This window comes from Parasteatoda tepidariorum, chromosome 8 (assembly GCF_043381705.1).
Source record: "Parasteatoda tepidariorum isolate YZ-2023 chromosome 8, CAS_Ptep_4.0, whole genome shotgun sequence".
In the NCBI taxonomy this organism is placed as follows: Eukaryota; Metazoa; Arthropoda; class Arachnida; order Araneae; family Theridiidae; genus Parasteatoda; species Parasteatoda tepidariorum.
This window is the reverse complement of record NC_092211.1, coordinates 74,509,400-74,532,370: the sequence shown is the minus strand read 5'-3', so window position 1 is coordinate 74,532,370 and position 22,971 is coordinate 74,509,400. Positions and strand designations below refer to the sequence as shown.

Below are 22,971 nucleotides of genomic sequence, written 5' to 3'. Positions count from 1 at the left end.
TGAATTTTCAATTACTGGAATTACTCTTCATTTTTTTCTTTTCAACCATTCCTTGAATAAAGGAACAAATGTATTTAAGTTATCATAATAAATAAATTTTCAATTATTGAATTGACTTTTCCTTTCCTTCTTTTTGAAAGCTTTTTATTAGTTAACACTTATATTTTTTTTTTACACAAAATAAGAAAAAAAAAGGAACACATAAAATAAAAAGAGTAAAGTGATGCATTTGCACTATCAGTTGAGAGTAATGCTTCAAAATACACTCGGTATTTCTGATATTTATGTGATCATTTCGATACTGTCAAATGTGTGATAACCATTTTTATTCCACTGGACTGAACACAAATTTAATTTTATAAAAATGTTAAAAAAATTATTACGTAATTTTCTAAAAAGAAGTTTCATTTTAAAAAACGCACCATCAGAAATTTTATTTTCCTCTTTATAATACGAAAAACAAGGCAAAATATAAGTAAATTAACAAAAGGAATTTTTTAGTGATATTTAATATTATTAAGTAGCATTTAATATTATTATATTTATTTTTTAAAGTATATATCATATGTTAAAGCCTATAAAGTCATTAATAAACATTTGGAACAAATTAATGAAATTAAAATTTTTGGACATTGCATAATAGTTGCCAATTTTAATGCATATACTAACTAAACCTTCTAACTTTTTGCCATACAGAACTTTATAACACCCCTCATTCAACAATAACAAACACATTGTTTCTAATATTAAACAAATAAATCTTATCATTGAATAAAATCGTGTTTAATTGCAATATTGCGCTTTAATAATTAAATTGCCTCTTTCAGAGATGTTGAATATTTGAAAATCTTAGCTTAAAAAGCAAGAAATAAGAGATATAAATAAATAGTTTTTATAGATTATGGAAATTTTGGGCTTTTGCTCCTCAACTAATTTCATTTAAAAAAAATAAAAATTTATAAACAAAAATTATTTTTTACTGCCGTATTTACTCACTATTCGGTATCGTTTCCGTAGTGTAGTGGTTATCACGTGCGCTTCACACGCGCAAGGTCCCCGGTTCGATCCCGGGCGGAAACATGGTGTTTTTTTGTTGCTTTTCAGTCGAGCAAGACCAGTATTCTCATCAGTCTCACCATTTTATTCACTTTTTTATTTTTATTATTATTTTTATAGAACGTTATCTTACTTCAATAACATATTAAAGAAAAATACCAGGATTATGATACTAATTTCAAATAATGTTACATTGGGTTACCAAAAATTTTTAATTTTTTCAATTACATATTTCTTATGATTTTCATGCTGAAAAAATATATTGTTCATTTAGGTAAATTTATGTTTCCTAAGATGAATTAAATTTTGAAAAATAATAAATTTATAATGATATAAATAAATTTAAAACACATGGGACATGCATCTGAACATCAAAACCTTCAGTGCAAAATGTTTGCTTCAAAGAGATTCAATTTTAATTTTAACTCAATTGTTTCAGCTATTTATAAATATCAACATTTTTACTTTTTCCGTACCCGTTTCTTTTTTTTTATTTATTATTGATTCTAAACAAGGGTAAAAGTCTGCGTTTTGAAGTAACTTCCATGGAATAAAACTTGTTGCTAGTTATATACTTCAAACTAGCAATTGAATGTACTTCCTTACAGCAGTGAGATCTACTTGATTAAATTTATTTCTTTAACGAGATTTTTTTTCTTTCTCGTTTTTTGTAAAAATTTAGGCCTAAGGTCTGAAAGATCATTGCTAGTAATAGGTAATGTAACATCTGTGAATCAGCTTATTTCTTAGTTGCACTATTAAAAAAAAGTACAAAATTCCTCTTTATAAGAACGAGCGCAAACGATAATTTTATTTACAGACCATTTCCTTCTTTATAGCTCGCGATTTCCTCAAAAAAACTGGCATGTGATCTAACAAAACGACCTTGTGGCCCACAATTTCTCTTTCAATGTCTTCTCATATCACAGTTTTTTCTGTTTTATTGGAAAGAAAGAGCCCTCAGCTGACCAAAGACCTACTTTACCATCTCATTCAATTTAAGTCGATCTTTAAATGAAAACGATTTTTCTTTTCTTTAACGTGTTATGAGGTTATTAACCGTAACCAGAACAAAACAAAGAGGCGGGAAAATTAAAAAACAAAAGACGAAAGTTCCATGTTCCACAGCATGATACTTTGATTGTGTTAACAGGGATGCGTGCGGAGAAATGACATTTAATACCTCAAGACATGTTGATTATTAATTTTTAAAAATAGATAACTCTTCTGCGATTAGATTTTAAAATTAGGCCAAAGCGATAGATATCTTAAATAGGATTGATTTAAAAGGTATAATTCTACACTTTTTTATCTATTCATTTTCATTATTTTAAGTAAATATTCTCTTATTTTAAAACTTGTACATCTAAATGATTTCATTAAGAATGAGGTGAGTTTTATTTTTTGTAAAATTAAAATTTAATACACTCATATTAATTTAATACATTTAATGCACTCTAAAGTCAGAAACTAAATTCGTCAATAAGCAATAAAAAAAGGAGGCGTGGAGTGATAAACATAAGTTGAATCTCTTTATTAATATGTTGAAGATATATTTTTAATATATAATTTGCGAAAATATTTTTATTTTATAATCGTTCCGATGATTTAAATAAAAATATGTTAAATCATAAAGTTATTTTTTCCTTTGCATTTCTTGAAATTTGATTTTTAAAATTTGTAATTATTATACTAATTAGAAAATAATTTCAAAATCAGAAGGTAATTAAATGTATATTGATGTAGTTGAGGAAAAATAGAGATGTGGTGTACAAAATAAATTGAATTTCTTCAGTTTGAATACATAAATTATTATATTAATCAATTATACTAAATACAATAATTATATATTGAAAGCTTATTCTTGCAATAAAATCTGTATAGGATGAATTTGGATTCCCATTTGATATCCGATATTTCCGCGATATTTTGATCCCGAAATCTAGATTTTTTTAGAGCACGATATTGTGCGTTGATATATGTTAAGTCTAAAATTTACTGTCACTGCTCTATCTTTAGGTATCATATTAAGATAAAAAAAAAAATTATGTACATTTAAAAAAAGAAGAAAACAAATAAATAAAAACGGGAAATTGAGTAAAAATATTTCTAACGCCAATGATTAGCCTATGAATTATTTTCCGTTATCAAGCCAATGTCTACTTTCCCATTGTAAGAATAACCTTTGGGCCTTAAGCCTCGTTATTTTAGGTTATTTATCTCTAATTCTAATGTCTATACATTAGAATACTCTACAATAGAGGAAAAACACTATAATTGCTACTTAAGAAAAAAAGTACTAATAATAATTATGCTCAAAATTGCTTTTAAACTTTGTTCAATTTATCAATGACTTGTTGCTTCACAATTGTTCCAGACTTGTTATTTTATTCAAAAACAATTTTAAAAAGCTAAAAAAGAAGTATAACTTTTTGAAAAGTGATTTTAAGGATGGTGTAATTTTGATATAAATTTTTTATAATTTTGTTAAATATTTAATTAAATTTTGGATAAAATAATGGACAAGTTTAAATTTTAAATTGAGTTGCTATGTAATATTTTTTTAGTTTTGTGGTGTAAAGCTTAAATAATACTCTTAATCTGATTTTCTCAAATAATAATGGTGCACACTTTTTCATTTGATATTTTTTAACTTTTCATAATTTGACCCTTAACATAGTTCTTGAGTTGAGTTGGACTTCAGAGGCCGTTTGTTACCCTTTACCAGTTTTTTTTCGTCTTAAAATTAGAAAACTGTGCATAAAATGTTTGGCCATTAATATATTTATTCAAACGTGTCGGATATAATGCAAAAAATTTTATAATGCAATTTGGATTTAAAAGCTGAATGTAAATATTGAAATATTTATTATTGATGAAAGGAATTTTTTTTTTAAAAGTGATTTTTTTTCCACTAGTAATAACAATATTATTTAGTGGGTGGGAGAAACTCCAAAATCCCTAAGTAAGTGAAGAAATGATAGGGATAACGATAGCAGTCAGGAAAAGTTTGTTTATTCCTTCAGTTTTTAATGCTGTTCAATGTACTTGATGCTGCCCTCTAGAGCCATCTAGTATGAGATATTATTATTATTTATTTTTACAAAAGCTGTGTTTCTAATGTGACATTTCCATCCATTTTTATACCAAATAAAAAGTAAAATTTAGGTGATATTTAAACATAAACATTTATTTGATTTGATATTGCAGAAAATTGTAATAATCTTCAATAAATAAAAATTTAAACACAGTAAAACTTTAGCTATGGTATGAAAAATGAATAGTTATGGAATCTTTAATGGGATATAATTGTTCACAGTTTGGGCATTAACATATTTATTTAAATAAATATTTCCAAACAATTTTAATGCATTAATGTATTTTCAATGAACTATTCTTATAAAACCTTAAAAAAAACTTTATTTCTAAATAATTAATCACTAGATGGCAGCAAATCAAAATTTTAAAAATATGTAATTATCTTTATATGTTATTATGTAATTATATGTACTTTAAGTAAAAATATGTAATTAATTTACATATGTATTTTTTTTTTTCGTTTCTCAAAATTTTAATCTTATTACAAAGAAATTCATTTATTTATTTCCGGCAGTTTATAAATTGCTCTAATCAAGCTTATTTGCTTAAATAAAGCCTTTTATTGAAAACTAAAATAATGTATAAGTTTATTGGGAAACAATCGCATACGCAGAATTTTTTCAAATTGGCTACTTGCCGCAAACGTGAGAATTGTAACGAATATATTATGTATTGCTTGAAATCTGTTCTGAGTGACTGGAAAATAATCAGCTAGGCTTAAGGACAAAGGAAAATAAATAAATAAATAAATAAATTTTTAAAGATTTCCCTAAAAAATCATTGATTATTTACTCATAAAAATTAATACGTTAATTAACATTAGTTATAATTAAGGGATGACGCAGTGTATATAACCATCCTAAATTTGTTTATTTCTGTTTTTTTTTTCTTCTTTTTTTTAAATTGTCTATACACGTATAGTTGTGACTGTCATTATTTATAACTCTGTGGCACTTAATATGAAAAATCGTTATAAAACTAGCCACATTATCATAATGATGAAAATTGGTTTAAATAAAGATTTATCATAAGGGCGAAAAGTTAAATGAAGATTTTGAATACTATGTAACCATTGCCCAAATGAAGCCGTTGTTTCTTTGTAACGATTGCCGTAAGCATGCTTTAGAAGGAAAAACTTTAATTTTTTCATAACAAATTAAAACAAGCTATTTTTTTTAAATTTTTTTTTGCAAACTTTGACCACAACTTTGACTTTATCACGAACATATCTTGAAAGTAGATAAAATTGAAATTAAATTACTTAAACGCGGACCATAGCTAAACGGTGAGGAAATTTGGTTATTAATTAATTTGTTAGTATTGGAGTAGGGGTTGTACAATTTTAATATTTAAATAAAGTTGTGCTGTGCATTCGACTTGCTTACCAATAAAGTATGCACGTTCTACAAGATAATTCTGAAAAGTGGCCAAGCTGCTCGCAACTGCTGTGTTAGTTATTTTAAAATTTTGGCAAGTGTACCGTACATCGCTTTTTGTTTATTTAAATTTTATGTATAATTTTTATTTTACACACAAAACAATGTCATTAATAAAGTCAACGAATGTGTATAAAAAATCTATATACATCAACAAACCCAGCAATTCTGTCAGATTTATTTTTCAGTTTTAATTATATTTTCTTTATTAACTTTGGAAAATAGAAGTCTACGAAAAGTAGGAAAAGTTTCAAAATTTGTTTTGGATATGCAGAGTATTTTTTAAGTCTCGTTTGGCTGTCTCAGGAAGAAATTACGGATGTTTGTAAAGTGCTTATCTGAAAACAATATTAAATAGCAGCTTGATCCGTAAATTAAATTATTTTTTTCGTAGAAAGAGTGTGGCTTATCATTTGAATAATGAAAAAGAATGAATTTATTAAAATTTCATAAAAAAGAAATTCACTTTTAATAAAATAATACTCCCCGGCGGGGAATCGAACCCCGGTCTCCCGCGTGACAGGCGGGGATACTGACCACTATACTACCGAGGATATATAACTATGCCGAAACCCGGGATCGAACCAGGGACCTTTAGATCTTCAGTCTAACGCTCTCCCAACTGAGCTATTTCGGCACATTGATAATTCAGTATATGTCATATATAAACAAAATACATTAAGTTTTTTTTCTTTTCTTATTATTTTGAATTTATTTTTATATTATTAAGTAATTTTTTTATTAATCTCAAAATATAAGTATTGTACACATATAATTGCAGTAAAAACAGGCGAGATAACAATTGCTTATTTCTTTTGGTAAATTTTGACTATTCAGAGATAAATTTATATAATATTATTTTTATTCCGCCAACTTTTTTTTTCTTTACAATAAATTTTTTTCTTAAGTTTCAATACAACACTAGTGCCATCTAGTTTTTACCGCGTTAACTAGATTCTTTATGAAATATTACAGATTTGTGAATAATTTTATGAAGAAAGATGTTAAAAAAATGGAATTGTAAAATAATTTTTCTAGACATCATTGAAAAATTAATTCAATTAGATCAGAAAAGTGGTTTCACTTTGATCAGCAAAAATTATTTCCCAAATATTTCAATATAAATTACTTTTAATCAAAACAAAATTCTTCACCTAATTATTAAACTTTAATTTTGTTTGCAACTTGACAGAAAGTAAAGTATCTTATTATTCTCTCTTTTCTCTTTCTGGAAGAGATGCATCTTACATTCTTATTTTTTCTTTAAAACTTCTAGCTATAATGAAACAAATGTTTGTGAAAAAATTAATTTGGTTTTTATTTATTTATGTCAACAAAAACTAGATATCAAAATAAGCAGAATAATTTAAACGGTAACATAAGTTGCGATGAACACCTAGTTATTGATAGTAATAAGTTAAATTTATTAAACCTTAATAATTTTATGGTAAAAATACAATCCCTTATTACTAGTTATAGAGTTCTAAATTATTCTTTAATTATACTCTAATTTTATGATCTAATAATAATATTTAATCCAATTATGTTTTCAACTTTAAAGATAGTTTAAGATGCTTAAAAACGTTTATCTAAAATAAGCAAATATCAAATCAAAAAATTTATATTACTTTATTTATTTACTTAAAAATAAAAATAAAAAATTCAAAAACGTAATTAAAATAATTTTTTTAAATATAATTTTCAAACAGTGTTTGTCATTTTCTTAAAACATATTTTTTAAATACAAATCAAATTTCAGTCATCTATCTGCAGTAGATTTTTTGGTGTAATGAACTTTAATTACAAATAATATAGACAATAATAGACTCATTCAGTACCCCCAGAGGTACGATTCTAAAGGTAAAGGTAAAAAGCAAGAAATAAAAAAATAAACAAATTTTTTTTTAAACACTACGGTTATTGATAGAACGCAGGTAAATTAAATTAATTTAATCTTATTTATTATTGAAGTTCAATTACAACCTTAACTTGCTAATTATTTGCATTTTTTCAAATGCTAATAAAATATCAATCAATAGATATCAATCAATAGATAAAATATATCAATATCAATCAATAGATAAAATATATCAATATCAATAAATAGATAAAATATCAATATCGATCAATAGATAAAATATAATCAATAGAAAAAAATTACAAGAAATGAGAACTACCACAAAAAATAAATATAACAGTAAAAATGTACAAAAATAAATAAATAAAAAAATATGAAAAAAAGAAATAAAAAAATCTACAAGAGTATTGTAAAAAACTCCGTACTGAGGTAAATTGAATTAACTTAATCTTAATAGTTTTTGAGGCTACCCTTGATTGCTGATTATTAAAATCTACATCAAAAGAAGCGAAAAAGATCTAGAAGAAATGAAAACTTCAAATTTTATCGAGGTTACACTTTAAAATGTAACAACACCCATGTGTAACACGGGATATAAATAGATAACTGAATCAGGAATAAAGACATAATTACAGCAAATAGGAAAATAGAAAAGCAAGTCTGAAGAAAAAAAAATGGAGCATCAAAAGACATTGTTATTTTTTTAATGCAATTCAGCAACGTGTTTACAATTCCAACATGCAATCACATACTCTGAAAGAAAAAAAAAGTAACTGTGATTTGGATCTTAATGTAGATGACTCATCAATACGCAGCTCACACCCGTTACTTTACATAATTCCCATAATTCTCCGCTTTCATCTCCGAATAAAATGGAATTTCCCAAAATCAAGTCGCAACTTTCCCTCAGCATTTTGATTATTTACTTCTTTTCACTTTTTTTCTCTCTCTCTCTCCGTAAAATAGAATTGAGGACAGCGGCAATATATTTTAAGCGGAGCAGTAGACAAGGTTAATGCCACCGGATCTGTGTAATGGCGATTGTTTAATATCCACCTTCACTTACTTCCCAACTTCCTCAGACACTTTAACCTATTTGCGCTTCACTTTTTTTGAGAGAAAGTGTATCTTTTGATGACAGCGGATCCAAGTATTGCATAACTGTGAGGAGGAGGCTATCAAAATAGTATCGTGGTTTGTAAGTGTGGGAGATCTTAGGTATAGTGTAATAATATAATAGTCCATTCACAATGTAATAAGTTAATTTAGAAGGGAAAAAAACATCGTTTAAACAATATCTGCAACTGGAGGCATAAAATTTCTTTCTAATTTAGTACGCAAATATGTTACTGTCTTCATTTCATAAAAAACTTTTCCTTTACACATTATTATTTTATTGCTAATTCATTAAAAAAAAGAAAAAAAAAACTGTGATTTTCGCTATAAGTCCAAGTCCACAGGTTCTTTTTAATGCTCGCTATTAATGACAATTGTTTAACGTTCATATTCTCTTACTTTCAAACTTCCTCAGACACTTTAAACTATTTGCGCTTAATTGCATTTTTTTTTTTTTTTTTTTTTTTTTTTTTTTTTGAGAGAGAAGATGAATCTTTGGATGATCAAAGTGTTGCGTAACTGTGTGTAAGGAAACTGTTAAAAAAAAGTGTCGTGGTTTATAAGTGTGGGAGACTTCAGTGCCATACGCCATTCGTAATGTAAGGAAGAAGAAAAACATCGTTTAAACAATATTTGCTACTGAATGCAAAAAGTTCTTTTTTTTTTTTTTCAAATTTAGTATATGGAGCTGTGGTGGCTCAGGGGATAGAGCGTTCGCCTTCCAATGCGGTGAACCGGGCTCGATCCTGGCTTTAGCTGATTGATACGAATTCCGCATCCGGCTTGCACCGACCACAGTGCTGACGTGAAATATCCTCAGTGGTAGACGGATCATGGATTAGGGTCCCCTTGCCATCAGGCTAACCGTGGGAGGATCTCGTGGTTTTCCTCCCCATGTAACACAAGTGCGGGTTAGTTCCATCAAAAAGTCCTCCACGACGGCAAAGTTCTCCCGATTCTTGATCCACGAACTCCCTCGTCTTTTGGATTGGGTTCAAAATTACAAGGCTAGGAGTTGAACGTTAGTAGTCGTAAACCTAAAATTGGGTCGGCTGTTCAACGACGATTATAAAATAAAATAATTTAGTATATGAAAATGTTATTGTCTTTATTTCATACAAAACTTTTCTTTTGCATGCTATTATTTTATTGCCAATTCATAAAATCCTGTAATTTTTGCTAAATTGTATTTTAATAGGACCACGGAATCATTTTGATGCTTGCTATTAATGGTAATCGTTTAACATTCACTTTCTCTTCCTAGCTTCCTCTGACTTTCTTACACATATTTACCCTTTACAAACTAGGAACGAGAAAGTGTATTTTAGGATAATCGTGGATCTCCGTGGGCGTAAAAGCACCATTTCAATGAACAATTTTTATTTGTATATTTTTCACTAATTTTATGTATATTTCACTAATAATATGTATATTTTTCACTAATTTTATTTTTCTGCCGTTTTCATGAGTTTTTAAAGCATGTGTAAAATATTAATAATTTAATTGGAGTAAACACTTTCCGTTGAGAAATTTTCGAACTACGCTAGTTTTAAAACTTGAAATGGTTGTCGACTTTTTGAAAATGTGTATTGAGAATGAAAATGTGTTTTTATGATGGATTAAAGTTGAAGAGTCTGTAAATAAAATAATAATATAACAATTGTCATAAAAAAAACTATTGTTCAACTAAATTGTTTGCCCATTGATTTGGCACCATAAAAATCATACGCACCATATTGTTTCGTAACTAAAATATAATTTTCATACGCGAAACTTTTTTTTTGTGTCTTAATGAATATATTTTAAGTATAGTTCAATAAAAATAATGCATTTTATAAATTTTCTATGCTCTGCCTGAACTTTGTTAACTGGAGGAAGAAAGTTTATTTACAATGTACAAAAGCATATTTTAAAAAATATCTTCAACAGGATGTCTAAAAATTCTAATAATTTAAGATTAAAATGTTTTATTCTCTTTATTTGATCCGAAACATTTTTCTGGATTATTATTTTATTAAATTATTGAAAATAACTTCTATTAAATTATGTCTAACTGAGCTTTTAGTTTTCATTTCATTACTGAAATTTTTTTTAAAAATAAATTAGAAATTTCTCCCTTAATCATAATCGTTTTAAAGCCCATTGTTCATTAAAAAAATCATTTAAATATATTATTAAAAAAAAGGATTTTAAATTTTTGGAGAAATCTTTCTTAATTATTTTGAACCGGCACGGAGTTTTACAAGTGATACAGCATATTAAAAGTTATGCCGGTATGGCTATTAGGCTTGGTTCGACTTAAAGTAACAAAAATATTTATTTGTAATAGTTTGAGTTAATTTAATTTTAGATTACTTTGAAGAGAAATTAGTTTAAATTGTGGTAAAAATGTTTGAAAGTCTTAGGATTTTTTTTCTTCTTTTGAGAGGTATTTAAAAGTGTTGAAGCTTCACTATCAATGTAATCTTATAATACACCAGTAAAGTTCATAAAAAATTACTTAGTAAGGTATCTTTCCTGATTTTTTTTGCATAGATAATTTTGCTGTATACCTTCTAGATGTGGTTACAGCGAAATTTCGCTTCAAGAAACTGAAATACAAGAAAAATTTCAAAACACCTTTAGAGATAAATGCTAATCATAATTTTCCTTCCAAACTAGTTACATTTGCAAAATTAGCATCATTTACTATTCATTACAAATAGTAGTAATTTAATCTTGAACTTATTAACGCCAATAAACTAAGATTAGCGAAAAATGAACTAAAGACAAAAGCAGCTCTCTTTATTTTTAGAGCAATGTCTTTGACAATTAAAGGAACAAAGGAATCATTAAAGTACAGCAATCAGGAAATTAGGTGAATGATAAGATCGTTACTTTAACGGGGAACATTCTTAGTAGACAAACGATCTTAAATCGCTACCTTTGATTTAGGTCTATAAAGTTTTAATAACTTTTAAAAATATTTCTTCTTTTAATTTCAATCGTGTTTTGTTTATGGCAATTCATTTGAAGAGCTGCTTTTGTTTGATTAAAACTAGCAAGCCTTGAATCAGTATTTTTTAAATAAATGAAAAGAAATTTAGTTTTTTGAAATTAATGAGATGCAGTTCATTGGCTTCAAACTCAAATTAGCTAATCTAATAGCATTTAATTACAGCGAAGTGATTAGCATTGTCTGAAGCAGATTGAAATACTTGTGCTTTTTCGTGCAAAATACTGTAGTGTTTTTTTCATCTTCTTTTTTGTCGTTTAACGAATCGAAAAATTTCGAAATTTTGCATTTTAAATAGAAAAAGGGGGAGGAAGAGTGTATTTTCTGAAGATCCTTTAGTAAGACATTGGCAAAAAATAAAACTAAAAAAAGTGGTACATAAATTTTAACTTATAGTAATGATTTTGTTCGTTGTGGTTAGCTCTTCAATTTTAAAAAGTTAATTAAAGTGATAATTGAATTAAAGAATATCCAATTTCAGTGCGATTATTTTATCTTTTTCGAAGAGGCTAAATTTTAATGAGCTAAAATGCCCCAATTTTGTCAGCTATTAGATTATACCCACTGCACATGGCTGCTAGCTATTATAATTTTTGTACAAGATTTTTTCCCAGTAGTAGTAAATAAAGGTTAACGAAAAACAAGCAAATAATAATATCTTAATTTTGTTTAAGAAAGAAAAGAAAAAAAATTGTATTCTTACTTCTGCAGATAAGCGATTTTCATCTGGATAACTGGATGTTGAAGCAAAAACTGTAGAACCTATAAAAATTACATTAATTAGTTTTAAGAAGCTTTTATTTATAATTTTACAAAATATTTAATTTCATTTTATGAGCTTTTAAGTCTGTAGTGTTATTGCTAATTTCTGATGCATATACTGGTTATTCCAGATACCACTTAATTCTTTAGAACTCATGGTCACAGACGTCACTCATGGTCACTAATTTTTACAGTTTGTTATACCGTCTTCTCAATAGCGATTCCACAACATCTGATGAAGTTTTTGTTTTTTCTTACCTCAAAAATTAATTTGCAAACTCATGTGAATATACATTTTTTTAAATTTTATTTTTGATCAGGATTTTAAGTTCTATATTAAAATCAATGGTTACGGAATTCATGATTACTATTTCAGAAAGGTTTTAGTAAGATTTGTTTTATTCTAAAGAATAAAACCACATGGTTGTGTGGTTTAATTATTTTTTCAGCATAATTTCATTTCTTTATGAAGTTCAACTTTAAAATTTTGTTTTCTCGGTGCTACATAATTATAGCAATACTTTCTTTTTTGCGAAAGTTTATATTATATATTAAAGAATTTCATTAGAAAAATCATATTAAATTTGAATCAAAAGTTGATCAACAACTTTCTCAGATAATCATGGCGAAGATGAAATATTTTTCCCTGATTGGAAGAAAGTTAAATAAATAAATTAAAATAAAATGCAAGATGAATGCTTTAAAGATACTTTGAAGGTACCTTAATGAAGTACTATGCAATTTTTTAATTATCATATACTATCGAAGTGCTCTGAAACTAGCTGAAGTTTCAATACAATTTACGTTTTAAATTTATTTGGTTCGTTACAACAAAGATTTAAGCAATATCAAAGTTAAATTTGAAAATACAAACTCTATGTCCAATGTTTTAAAGCAAAAGCATGCATACCTAGTTAAAAACAAGCTTATAATTCTCCTAGTTGAAAAAAAGGAATTACACAGGCTTAGATTTGATTCAAATAATTTTACATCTATTTCAAACATTACAGTTTCGTTTCTTTAGCAATATCAAAATTAAATTTGAAAATACAAACTCTATGTCCAATGTTTTAAAGCAAAAGCATGCATACCTAATTAAAAACAAGCTTATAATTCTCCTAGTTGAAAAAAAGGAATTACACAGGCTTAGATTTGATTCAAATAATTTTACATCTATTTCAAACATTACAGTTTTGTTGAGGGTAAATAAATTAATAAAATTTATAACTATTGCAATTTTATATCAGAAGATTTCGTAATAGGATTTTATCGTAACATAATGAGCAATTATTTACATTAAGAAATAATCAAATGTACTTGACGCATAGAATTACACTTAGTATAGAATATGGTTACACAATAGGAAGAAATAAATAAGAAATAATTTTGCTCGTTGACGATACTTATATCATTATAATATTTAAAATTGGAAACGGTTATTATTGAATTAAGTTTTTACTATTCTGAAGTTTAATATGAATGTTAATATTTATATCCGGCAACATCAAAGTTCTCCATTTTTATCTTTTTTTTTTCGCATATAAGAGAAAAATCTTGCGAGAGATAAATGATTTTTCCTTAAACTGTGGATAAGTAATCAATATTTAAAGCAAAAAAGAAATAAAGCAATGTCTTTCGAACAAATTTGTTTAATTTTCGAGCAAAATTATCAAATGTTAAATGCTTGAAATTTCATAGTACTCATTGTCTTTACTTTGTAGTTGCAATTCAGCGGAATGTAGATCTGACCGTATGATATTTTTTATTTAATAGTTTCACAGTTAATAATTTCTGAACTAATAATCGAATTATTTTTTTAATTTATCACACTCCTTGTTTTTCTATTCACCTTTGTAATTTCTAGTTTTTTTCGTTTTTGCTCTGAAAAACAAAATGTAAAGTAAATCAAACAAAGTAAAAGAAAATCACAAAAATTTGACTCTTTCAGCTACTAAAATTTCGACTCTAGTTGCATTTCTGCGGCTTGCGGTATTTTTGACAACAGATTTAACAGTAAGTAATTTTCAAACTATTTACGACTTTTAAGTATTTTATTCAATGATATTTCGTGCACATTTGTTTTACTTCTCCGTAATTTCTTGTATTTAAATCTTATTTTTAAGCCAAACAAAATGTAATGAATTATTAATCACTCGAAACAGCTTGATCCCGCCGTCACTTACGATTAATTAATATAGAGAGAGATACTTAAAGAATTTTTCATCAAAATCTGATAACCAGAGAGAATACCAAAGAAATGAAATGAAAATAATTTAAGCTAAATGAATGTTCTATTCCATCCCATGTAAGAATAATTAACTATGATGGATCAAAAATAGCCTCTCGAATGTTATAGTATTCCATATTTTTGGGCAAAAGATAAACATTAGACGTAAATTAAATAATAACTTTAATGATTAACACGAGTAAAAATTAAGAAAAAAAAGCCTATATGTGTCCCACAAGACGCATTTAGCATTTCACATAAAAATTACATCAAATATGGCTATTTTTACATGCATTATAGAATACCTACTACCTTAACCTGTTAGCAACAAGAATAATCGTCCAATTCTTCGTTAAAATAAAATAAAATAGGTAGCCCAATATTTTCATCAATAGCACTTTTTTTTATTCATTTATTTTTTGTTTTCTGTTGCATGAAATATTTTTAAACAGGTTTTAGATACTTTCGTATCGCTGATTTCGAAAGTAGTTTTCTCTCGAAAAGCTACAGTTTTTTTAATGGAATTTTTATACGAAATGTTTAAGTTTAAAACGGTTATGTATAATAGGGCAGCAAACTTTTAGGAAAGTTGAAGCACATTTTCAGGATTAAAATTGCATAGGAACCCATGCCTGGTAATGGCGTGAAATGCTGATAGGTATGCATCCCTATTATGAACTGTTTCTTCGTGCTTATTTTAACAGGTCATGGTAGGGAAGCTCTCATAACGATGTATGACGACTTTTCCGGCCTGGGTGCCTATGTACCAATTTTAATCTTGATGATGTGCCGTAACTCTTCTAGAAGTTGGCCTCAGTATTCAAGCGACCTCATGTTATTTATAACGTTTTTAAACGTGTACATTTTAACAAAAATAGACTAAAAAGGTTTTTTAAAAAATCTGTAACTTTGGAAGCAAAATTCGAAATCCCTGCTCTCGAATTAGTCAAGATTAAGTATTTATATGAATACAACCAAAAAATTTGCATTTATATGTAATAGGCAACAAAAAATTTGTTCCCCAGTGCAATTTTTATCTAGAAGACAAAACAAATCTGTCTACGGTTATATATTAACAATATAAAATTTATAAATTAGGCCTGTAATTTTGAAACTGTGATTTTAGCTAACTTAAAAAATAATAAATTGGAAAATTCATTGGCTAATCTTTTCAGTAAAGCAGTTTTTTAAATATTTACTATATGAAAAGTGGAACCAGTAATAATTGTGTAAGAACGGCTACTACTATTCAAGAAGTTTTACTCATAATCTAAAAGTTTATTTTTCTAAAATCTCTGTTTAAGCTAAAATACTTTAGATGCCTAGGTGATCAGGAAATTGGGATCTGTAGACCACACTGATTAAAACTATGCATCAATTAGCTCTTATTGGTCCTGAGGTGTGTTGATCAAATTTCTAATAATAAAGTACCGATACACCTTCTAGAATTCCACTCTCTGTCCCAGTTGAGCACTCAAGCGAACAGATCAGATTATTCTTTAATGAAGATCGGGAAACAACACCCTTTCATAATAGCCATCATGCTGTTACTTTCATACCCTATCAAGCATCCGCATCTGAGTGATTCATAACAATCGAAGATAAAGCTCGTAATGAAGCATTTACTTTCTCTCACGGAAGTTAATGTAGGAAAAAAATAGAAAAATGTTGTAATATTCTTTGTCCAAAAGCTAAAAATACCTGCTCCTGTAATTGATTTTCTTTAAAAGAAGGTTTACTTCATTTTTTGACCATTTCTAAGAAGAAGTAATGATTAACACATTACTGCTATCGAGTTCTTTTAACACCAAGATTGCCCAAGGAAGTCATTTGGACTGCTTTTTAATCTCAATTAGAAAAACAACGATGACACAATTTCTTAGAATTTTGTGACTTTCTGTACAACGTGTAATTTTTTATTATTAATATTTACTAATAACTTGTTATATGACTGAAAATAATATCAAAAATATTAAAAATTGATTTTAAACAAATTTCTTTATACATTAGTTATTCTTTCACAATGCAGTCCTTTTGACTACTTTTTGGCAAAATAGGTATTTCAATCTTTCTAGCGTTAAAGAATGATTATAAAAATACACGATAAGCAAATAAGATAAGCAAATTTTTCCCGACTTGATTTAATTTTCAGTATTTTTTTCTTTTACATTTTATTAATGGTAATTTGCTTAAAAACCGTATACAATAGGCCGGAAGATTTACATTTTCTCTTACTAGCCAGAGAAAACATAGTGAATAATATTAAGCTAAATAAAGAACTATCATGTACTAAATAAATAAATTTATTTTAAAATATTTATGGAAGCAAAATACATTTAATGTATACATTACAACTTTGAAATATGTGAATTGCTAAAGAACTCTCTTTCTAAATAAATCTCTGCATCACAAATTGATGGATTCTGAAGGAGCAAAATTTTAAATGGAGGCATTGCATAGGACATTTTAACGAAAATTCTGTTTTCCTGAGTTTTTCTGCATTGATGTATTTTTATCGTTTTTTTTTTTTTTCTTTTCGAAATTGATGGGAAAAAGTAACCGGTTGCTTATTTAATTTACGTCGCCGCTGTTTTTTGTTGACTTGCCATGTGACGAGTGGCTATTTTCAGGTCTAGTATACAATCAAGCGTTTCTTTAATAATATATATTTTATTTTACTTTTAGGTCAGTTTTGAAAGTATATTTTCGAGCGTATAGGTGGAGTGTAAAGTTTGTTTAATGTTTAATTGAATGATTAATTAGTATTCAACTAATATTTCTGAAAATAAACGATTGTAAAGATACTTTTTTCTCTTTAAAATCTTAGATTAATATAAATTAGATAGTTTTTTTCCTTTCCTTTTTTATGACAATTTATTTCTCAAAATTTTACAAACTTTTCGACTTTTGTGCAAATAAAACAAAAACTTCCAGACAAGATTTTTTGTAAAAGTAATTATCCTGATTTATGACACTTAACATTATGATACGAAATTTTTTTGAAAACAAGCAACTTGAGCACTAATTGCTTAAAAATAATAATACCATACAAATAATAATACCATACAAACAATAATAACATAGAAACAAACACGAGCAGTTTAGAAAATACTTGCTAACTGCCTCCCAGAAGAGATTTAATAAATAAGGAAAACATAACTCAGTATTATATTTCCTAATTTTTTTTTCATAAAATTCAACACGAAGCTACTAAATATTTAAAAAAGGTGCTTTCAAGAAAACCAAGAAAATTATGAAAGTTAAAAAAAATAGCTTTTTAGTAAATTTTTCATATGTGCTATTATATTTAATGCATAAAAGTTGTTATGGTAAAACAGTGAATACGCTAAGAAAAGAAAAATTAAAAATATCAAAAATGTTGTAGAAAGGTATTGGTTAAGTAGTTTAAAGTTTCTAGTTGAAGTAGTTTAAAGTGTTATGAAAAAATACAAAAAGATATTAAGAGAACGTTATTATTAAGATATTAAGAGAACGAAATTATACAATATTCACTTTAAATACTTTATATACTTAATTCTTTATAAACTGATTAAAAAATAAACAGTTGAGCCAGCATTTTTTTTTTAATTATTTTTTTTTAAAACTTTTTTTATGAACATAAAAAAAGCCATAGAAATGTTGTTTCACTATGTTCCTTTATAAAAATTAAAACTATGATCGTTTACCTAATTTTGAATTTATTATAATTTAACTTATTATAATTTAATGACCGTTAAATTATTTATCGATTTCTATGATCAAACAAGATTTGTTAGAGACCAATACATTTTAACAATTCTAATGATGTATTTTAATTCTAAAACTGCTGGGTGTAAAATTTTTAGAATAAAATGAAACTAAACTTTAAATATTTTACCATATTTACACAATTAGACGCTTCTAACGATAATAGTAAACATTTTATATATTTTAATTACCGAAACCTTAACGAGAGCAAAACTATTAAGTTACACAAAGAAAAAGCAAAGAGATAGATACATTATCTCAGGTATGTAAAAAGGATTAAAATAGGCATAATACAGGGGACCTCAATTCAAGTCTTATAGCACAATGAAATTTTATGTTTTAATGACTGTAATTGCAATAACTGGATTGAAAATTGCATTTGATATAAAAAAAATGATATGTATAAAGAAATAGCGTTATTGAAAATAATGTTATTGAAAACAATGCTGTTAAGGACAAAAATGAATTTGATGATAATAAATATTGTTAAAATGATGATTTCAAAAAGCTCAAAAGGATTACATGAGTTTTAAAATTTCAATAACGAAATAAAATCAAATAAAAAATGGAAATAAAATCAAATAAAAAATGTATTGTTTTTATAAAAAAAAATAATCTAATAATATTTTTGTTTGTTATTAATTACGTCAAGAATATTTTCCCCAAGGTTTTAAGTCAATCGGAATTAAACTCTAAAAGCGATAGTTTTTAGAAACATCTCACGTCAAGCCAGGCAATTAATCGAAAGCTAAAAATAAAATTTTAAAAAAAATCAATTTTAAAATACCATTGTCCCAATCTAATTGAATCATTTTACACTTCTTTGAAATTATATTAGCCAGATATTTAACAAAGCATAGCGTTTTTTCTCTTCGCATATTTTCTTTTGTTCTTAACTTTAAAATACAATTTAAAAATTCAAGTTAATAGATAACAAAGTTTCATTTTATCAATTAGTTAATTTTTGAATCATAAAGATTATTCTTAATTCCTTCACATGATTTTTTGTTTAGCAATTTTTTATTAAACTGGTCGGTAAATTTTCTCCATTACTGTTAAACTGAATGATTAAATTTTTGTTGTTTAAACTAGAGAAAAACATTTATCTTTAATTAATTTATCAATAAATAAATTTTTAGGTATGAACATTTAATTCCTACTGTTTTACGAATAGGAAGTTGAAATTTTATAAACGTCATACAGGATTCTCTCTTGGAATAAAAAAAAAAGGGTAGGATGCTTCTTCACAGAAAAGGGCGCTTAGAGTTTTGAAAGGGCACTCACTTAACACCGTAAAAATGTATCAAAATGTGTAATATCATGTAATAACTGAATTTGCGGCTCAACAATTTTTGAGTTACCGTCTTATATTATTTTATGTGTATATTTCAAAAAGTAATCTTCATTCATTATCTAAATAAGAGAAAATTTGTTGTTTATAAATAATAATTAAAGGCATGCTAAGAGAACAATCTCTGTGCATGCATTTTTTTTTTAAAAAAACGTAAACTAAATAAATTACTTTTTGATAAGCAGTTTAAAAGATTTTTTTATGCTGAAAATTATTAGAAAAATGAACATTTAAAGGTGCATCTTTTTTAAAAGAAGTATTTATTTAAAAAACAATTTTAAATTTAAAATAATTAAAAAATTTTATTAATATACCTTCTTGAAAAAAGAGAAAGGTAAAAAATTTTAGCCAGCTCCGAATAATCCAAACAAAGTAAATATTTATAACAGGAATCAGAATTAAACCTATAAACACAGATAATTTTTGTGTGAAATTATTATTTTAACAGTTAATTATTTTTTCTTAAAAATGGAATATGAATAAAAAGGCAGTGTTTTTAAGGGATCTCTACTTATTTTTACAAAAAAGGCAAAGAGGGCTCATTTACAAGGATCAAAGAGCAAGCAGGGCGACTCGCCCTGCTGAAAACACTTAGGGAGACACGGGTCACAATAATCTGTTAAAACATTTCATATGGAATTAATATTTTTTCCTCACTTGTGTATTTTTAATTAAAACGTTATATTACCTGTTATTGCGAAAACAAAATTATTTAATAGATTTAGATGTAGCCACACAAACAAAGTAAGCCATTTTTTTTAAATTTTATAGAAAATAGCACCGGTTTATCAATAAGTTCATGCTTGACTGAAGTTGCCTCATTGACATTTTTACTGTCAAATCTTCCTGCTTTTCATTCAATATTGAATAACTTTCACGTGTGTTTTTACTGTTCTTTTCCCTATTGTTTTCTGTGTTTTTTTCCTCCCAATACTTGGATATCAACAATTCTATGATTTTTTCCTAAAGTTTTGTCCTTTCAACATAAAATGTATTTACCGAAATCCACCTGAGACTGACATTAAACAATATGAAAATAATAATATTAATAAACAATAAACTTTTTTTTTGTTTGAAAAAGGCAACAAACAAAAAACACGTAAATTATAATTGGCACAAAAGAAACAAAAAATAGAGTTCCATTCAGAATTTAAATTCGTAGAAATTATTAAACTAACTTTGAAAGAACTATTATTAGACACGTTTTTCGTTTATTATTCTTGTGCTAGTCTATATATTGATTTAAAGAACAGCTGGCTGGTAGTTTAAAAATAGCTTTGTTCTTATAAAGTATTTAAAAATGTGTTTATTTAAAATCCATGCATTACTGCACAGATCTATTTCCGGGTAATTTGGAATTTTCCATCATTCCCAAAGGAAATTTTAACTGCAAAAATGAAATCTAATTTATCCACAAATAAAGAAAAATCGAAAAATCCAGCATGTTTTTTTCTTCTTTTTATAAGAAGATATAAGAAAAAAGAAAATTGATGATTATAAGATTATCAATTGTGTGCAGAGTTATATAACAGAAAACCCGCCATCTTTGTGTTATACTTTATTATTTCTATTATTATTATTATTGTTACTATTATTATTACTATTATTATTATTTTATTTAAGCGCCAAATTGTTTGTCACTGAAATTTTTCACTTTTGATTCTTATCATTTTTCGACTTTTTAACAATCATTACACTGGAAAACAAATATTTTGTTGCATTTACAATAAACTTTGTTTTTAAATCTTATTTACGAGTTATACACTATAATACGACGAACTAAGATATTAATTTTTTAAATTTATACATTCATTAAAAGTTTTAAATTTTCATATAAAAATTTGTGAGCATTTGTAGGATATTTGCGTCCAGGAATAATATTAAAAAAATCAACTTTCGTCTCTAAATGATAAAAAACTTTATACCGATTTGAATCATCATTTTGTTTAACTGGAAAAGAATAAGGGATAAAAATCTGGAAGAATTCTTTATTATTATAGAAATAATAAAAAAATGAAATTACCCCCTTTATAAATTACCTCTCACTATTTATACCAATGAAAGAAATTTGATCTTCAATTAAATTGCAATTTATTAATTTTTTATTTCGTTCAGTTCATTAGTTCGTATATAACTACATAATTTACAGTTATTTTAGTAATTTCTTTTGTATCGTTACATTTTAAAAGATTTCACTATGAAAATTTGTGGCGACTTTTCTTTACCTACATAGGGTAAAAAGAAATGGTACATATATTTACGGTTTTTTAAATAATGCTTTTATTTTTTGTTAAAAAAATGAATATCAACCGATAAGATTGATTTCAAAACAAAAATAGCCATTCAGGAAAATTTGAACAAACTATTTTACCATTTCGTTTTAAAATGTAGTAACATTTGATGCATTTTCTATAGATATCCAATGTAGAAAAGCAACTAACCTAATAAATAAATAAAATTTCATTGTGATTTATTTTTATTTATTTTCAGAAAGTGAAAGTTTACTTTCACACGGATTAAAACTTAAACAGACTTAAAAATCAATGAAGCATGACATGAAAAAAAAAATCCTTTTTTCTTAACAATTATCATATACAAAATATCTATACTTCAATATCAAAAACATACACTTACTTAGAGTGACCAATACAAAACACACTAACAGCTCGTATCTAGTAGCCATCGTCCACTTTACTAAAACTTTTTGGCACTAGTGCTGTTGACCGAACGGTATTCCTTCTGCCACCGGTTTGGAATAAGTCCTACTCTTCTTTTAATCCAGAAACATCCCTTCTGAGGTGCAACGACTCCCTGATCCACCCTTAGGCCCTGTTCCACATCCGAATTCGAAATGTGTGTCAAGTTTGAAAGCTTCGAAAGTGGATGAGATGTTTTTAGAAAAGTAGCCGTCCATGTTCCATTGGCGGAGACATATTTCAGTGGTCAATAGAAAATATTTTTGATTGCAGATTTTAATTACGTCGCTTGATGGAACTTTCACCTTATCTTGTTTGTTCTGTCTTCATGCATGCTGTTGCAGAATCTCATTCTGTCTAAATGTCCATCAGAATATTTTGTTCTAAAAAACGATATGTTGATGGAAGTACATTATATACTGAAAGGTTTTTCCTTATGCTTTTAAATTTATACAGACAGGAGTGATGCTGATTTTCAATAAGTGTTTTTTTGATAATGAAATTTTTTTATTTTCTTAATGAATGTGTGTTACGACAAACTGTGTTTAGATTACAAGTTGCTGTTTGAAATTTGAAGGAAGAACGATGTATTTTTCATAAATAAAACTAAAATCAAGGGGAATTATTA

At 26.6% G+C, this 22,971-nt stretch overlaps 1 protein-coding gene and 3 non-coding genes across 4 annotated transcripts in view; 1 reads left to right on the top strand and 3 right to left on the bottom strand.

The window, feature by feature from the left end:
• The window catches only part of LOC107448622 (uncharacterized), a 30,290-nt gene extending 7,768 nt beyond the window's left edge, over positions 1–22,522 (bottom strand). Inside the window, exons 1-2 of the mRNA XM_016063892.3 lie at positions 22,282–22,522; positions 12,264–12,322 (exon numbers count right to left, since the gene is read on the bottom strand). Of these exons, the coding sequence (XP_015919378.1) occupies positions 12,264–12,322; positions 22,282–22,330 (108 nt within the window). The 5' untranslated portion in view covers positions 22,331–22,522. The remainder of the gene's footprint in view (positions 1–12,263; positions 12,323–22,281) is intronic.
• On the top strand, positions 1,008–1,080 carry TRNAV-CAC (transfer RNA valine (anticodon CAC)). Its single transcript has one exon. It is a non-coding gene; the product is annotated as a tRNA-Val (tRNA).
• On the bottom strand, positions 6,074–6,145 carry TRNAD-GUC (transfer RNA aspartic acid (anticodon GUC)). The gene has a single exon. It is a non-coding gene; the product is annotated as a tRNA-Asp (tRNA).
• On the bottom strand, positions 6,156–6,228 carry TRNAF-GAA (transfer RNA phenylalanine (anticodon GAA)). Its single transcript has one exon. It is a non-coding gene; the product is annotated as a tRNA-Phe (tRNA).
• Positions 22,523–22,971: the final 449 nt, after the last annotated feature.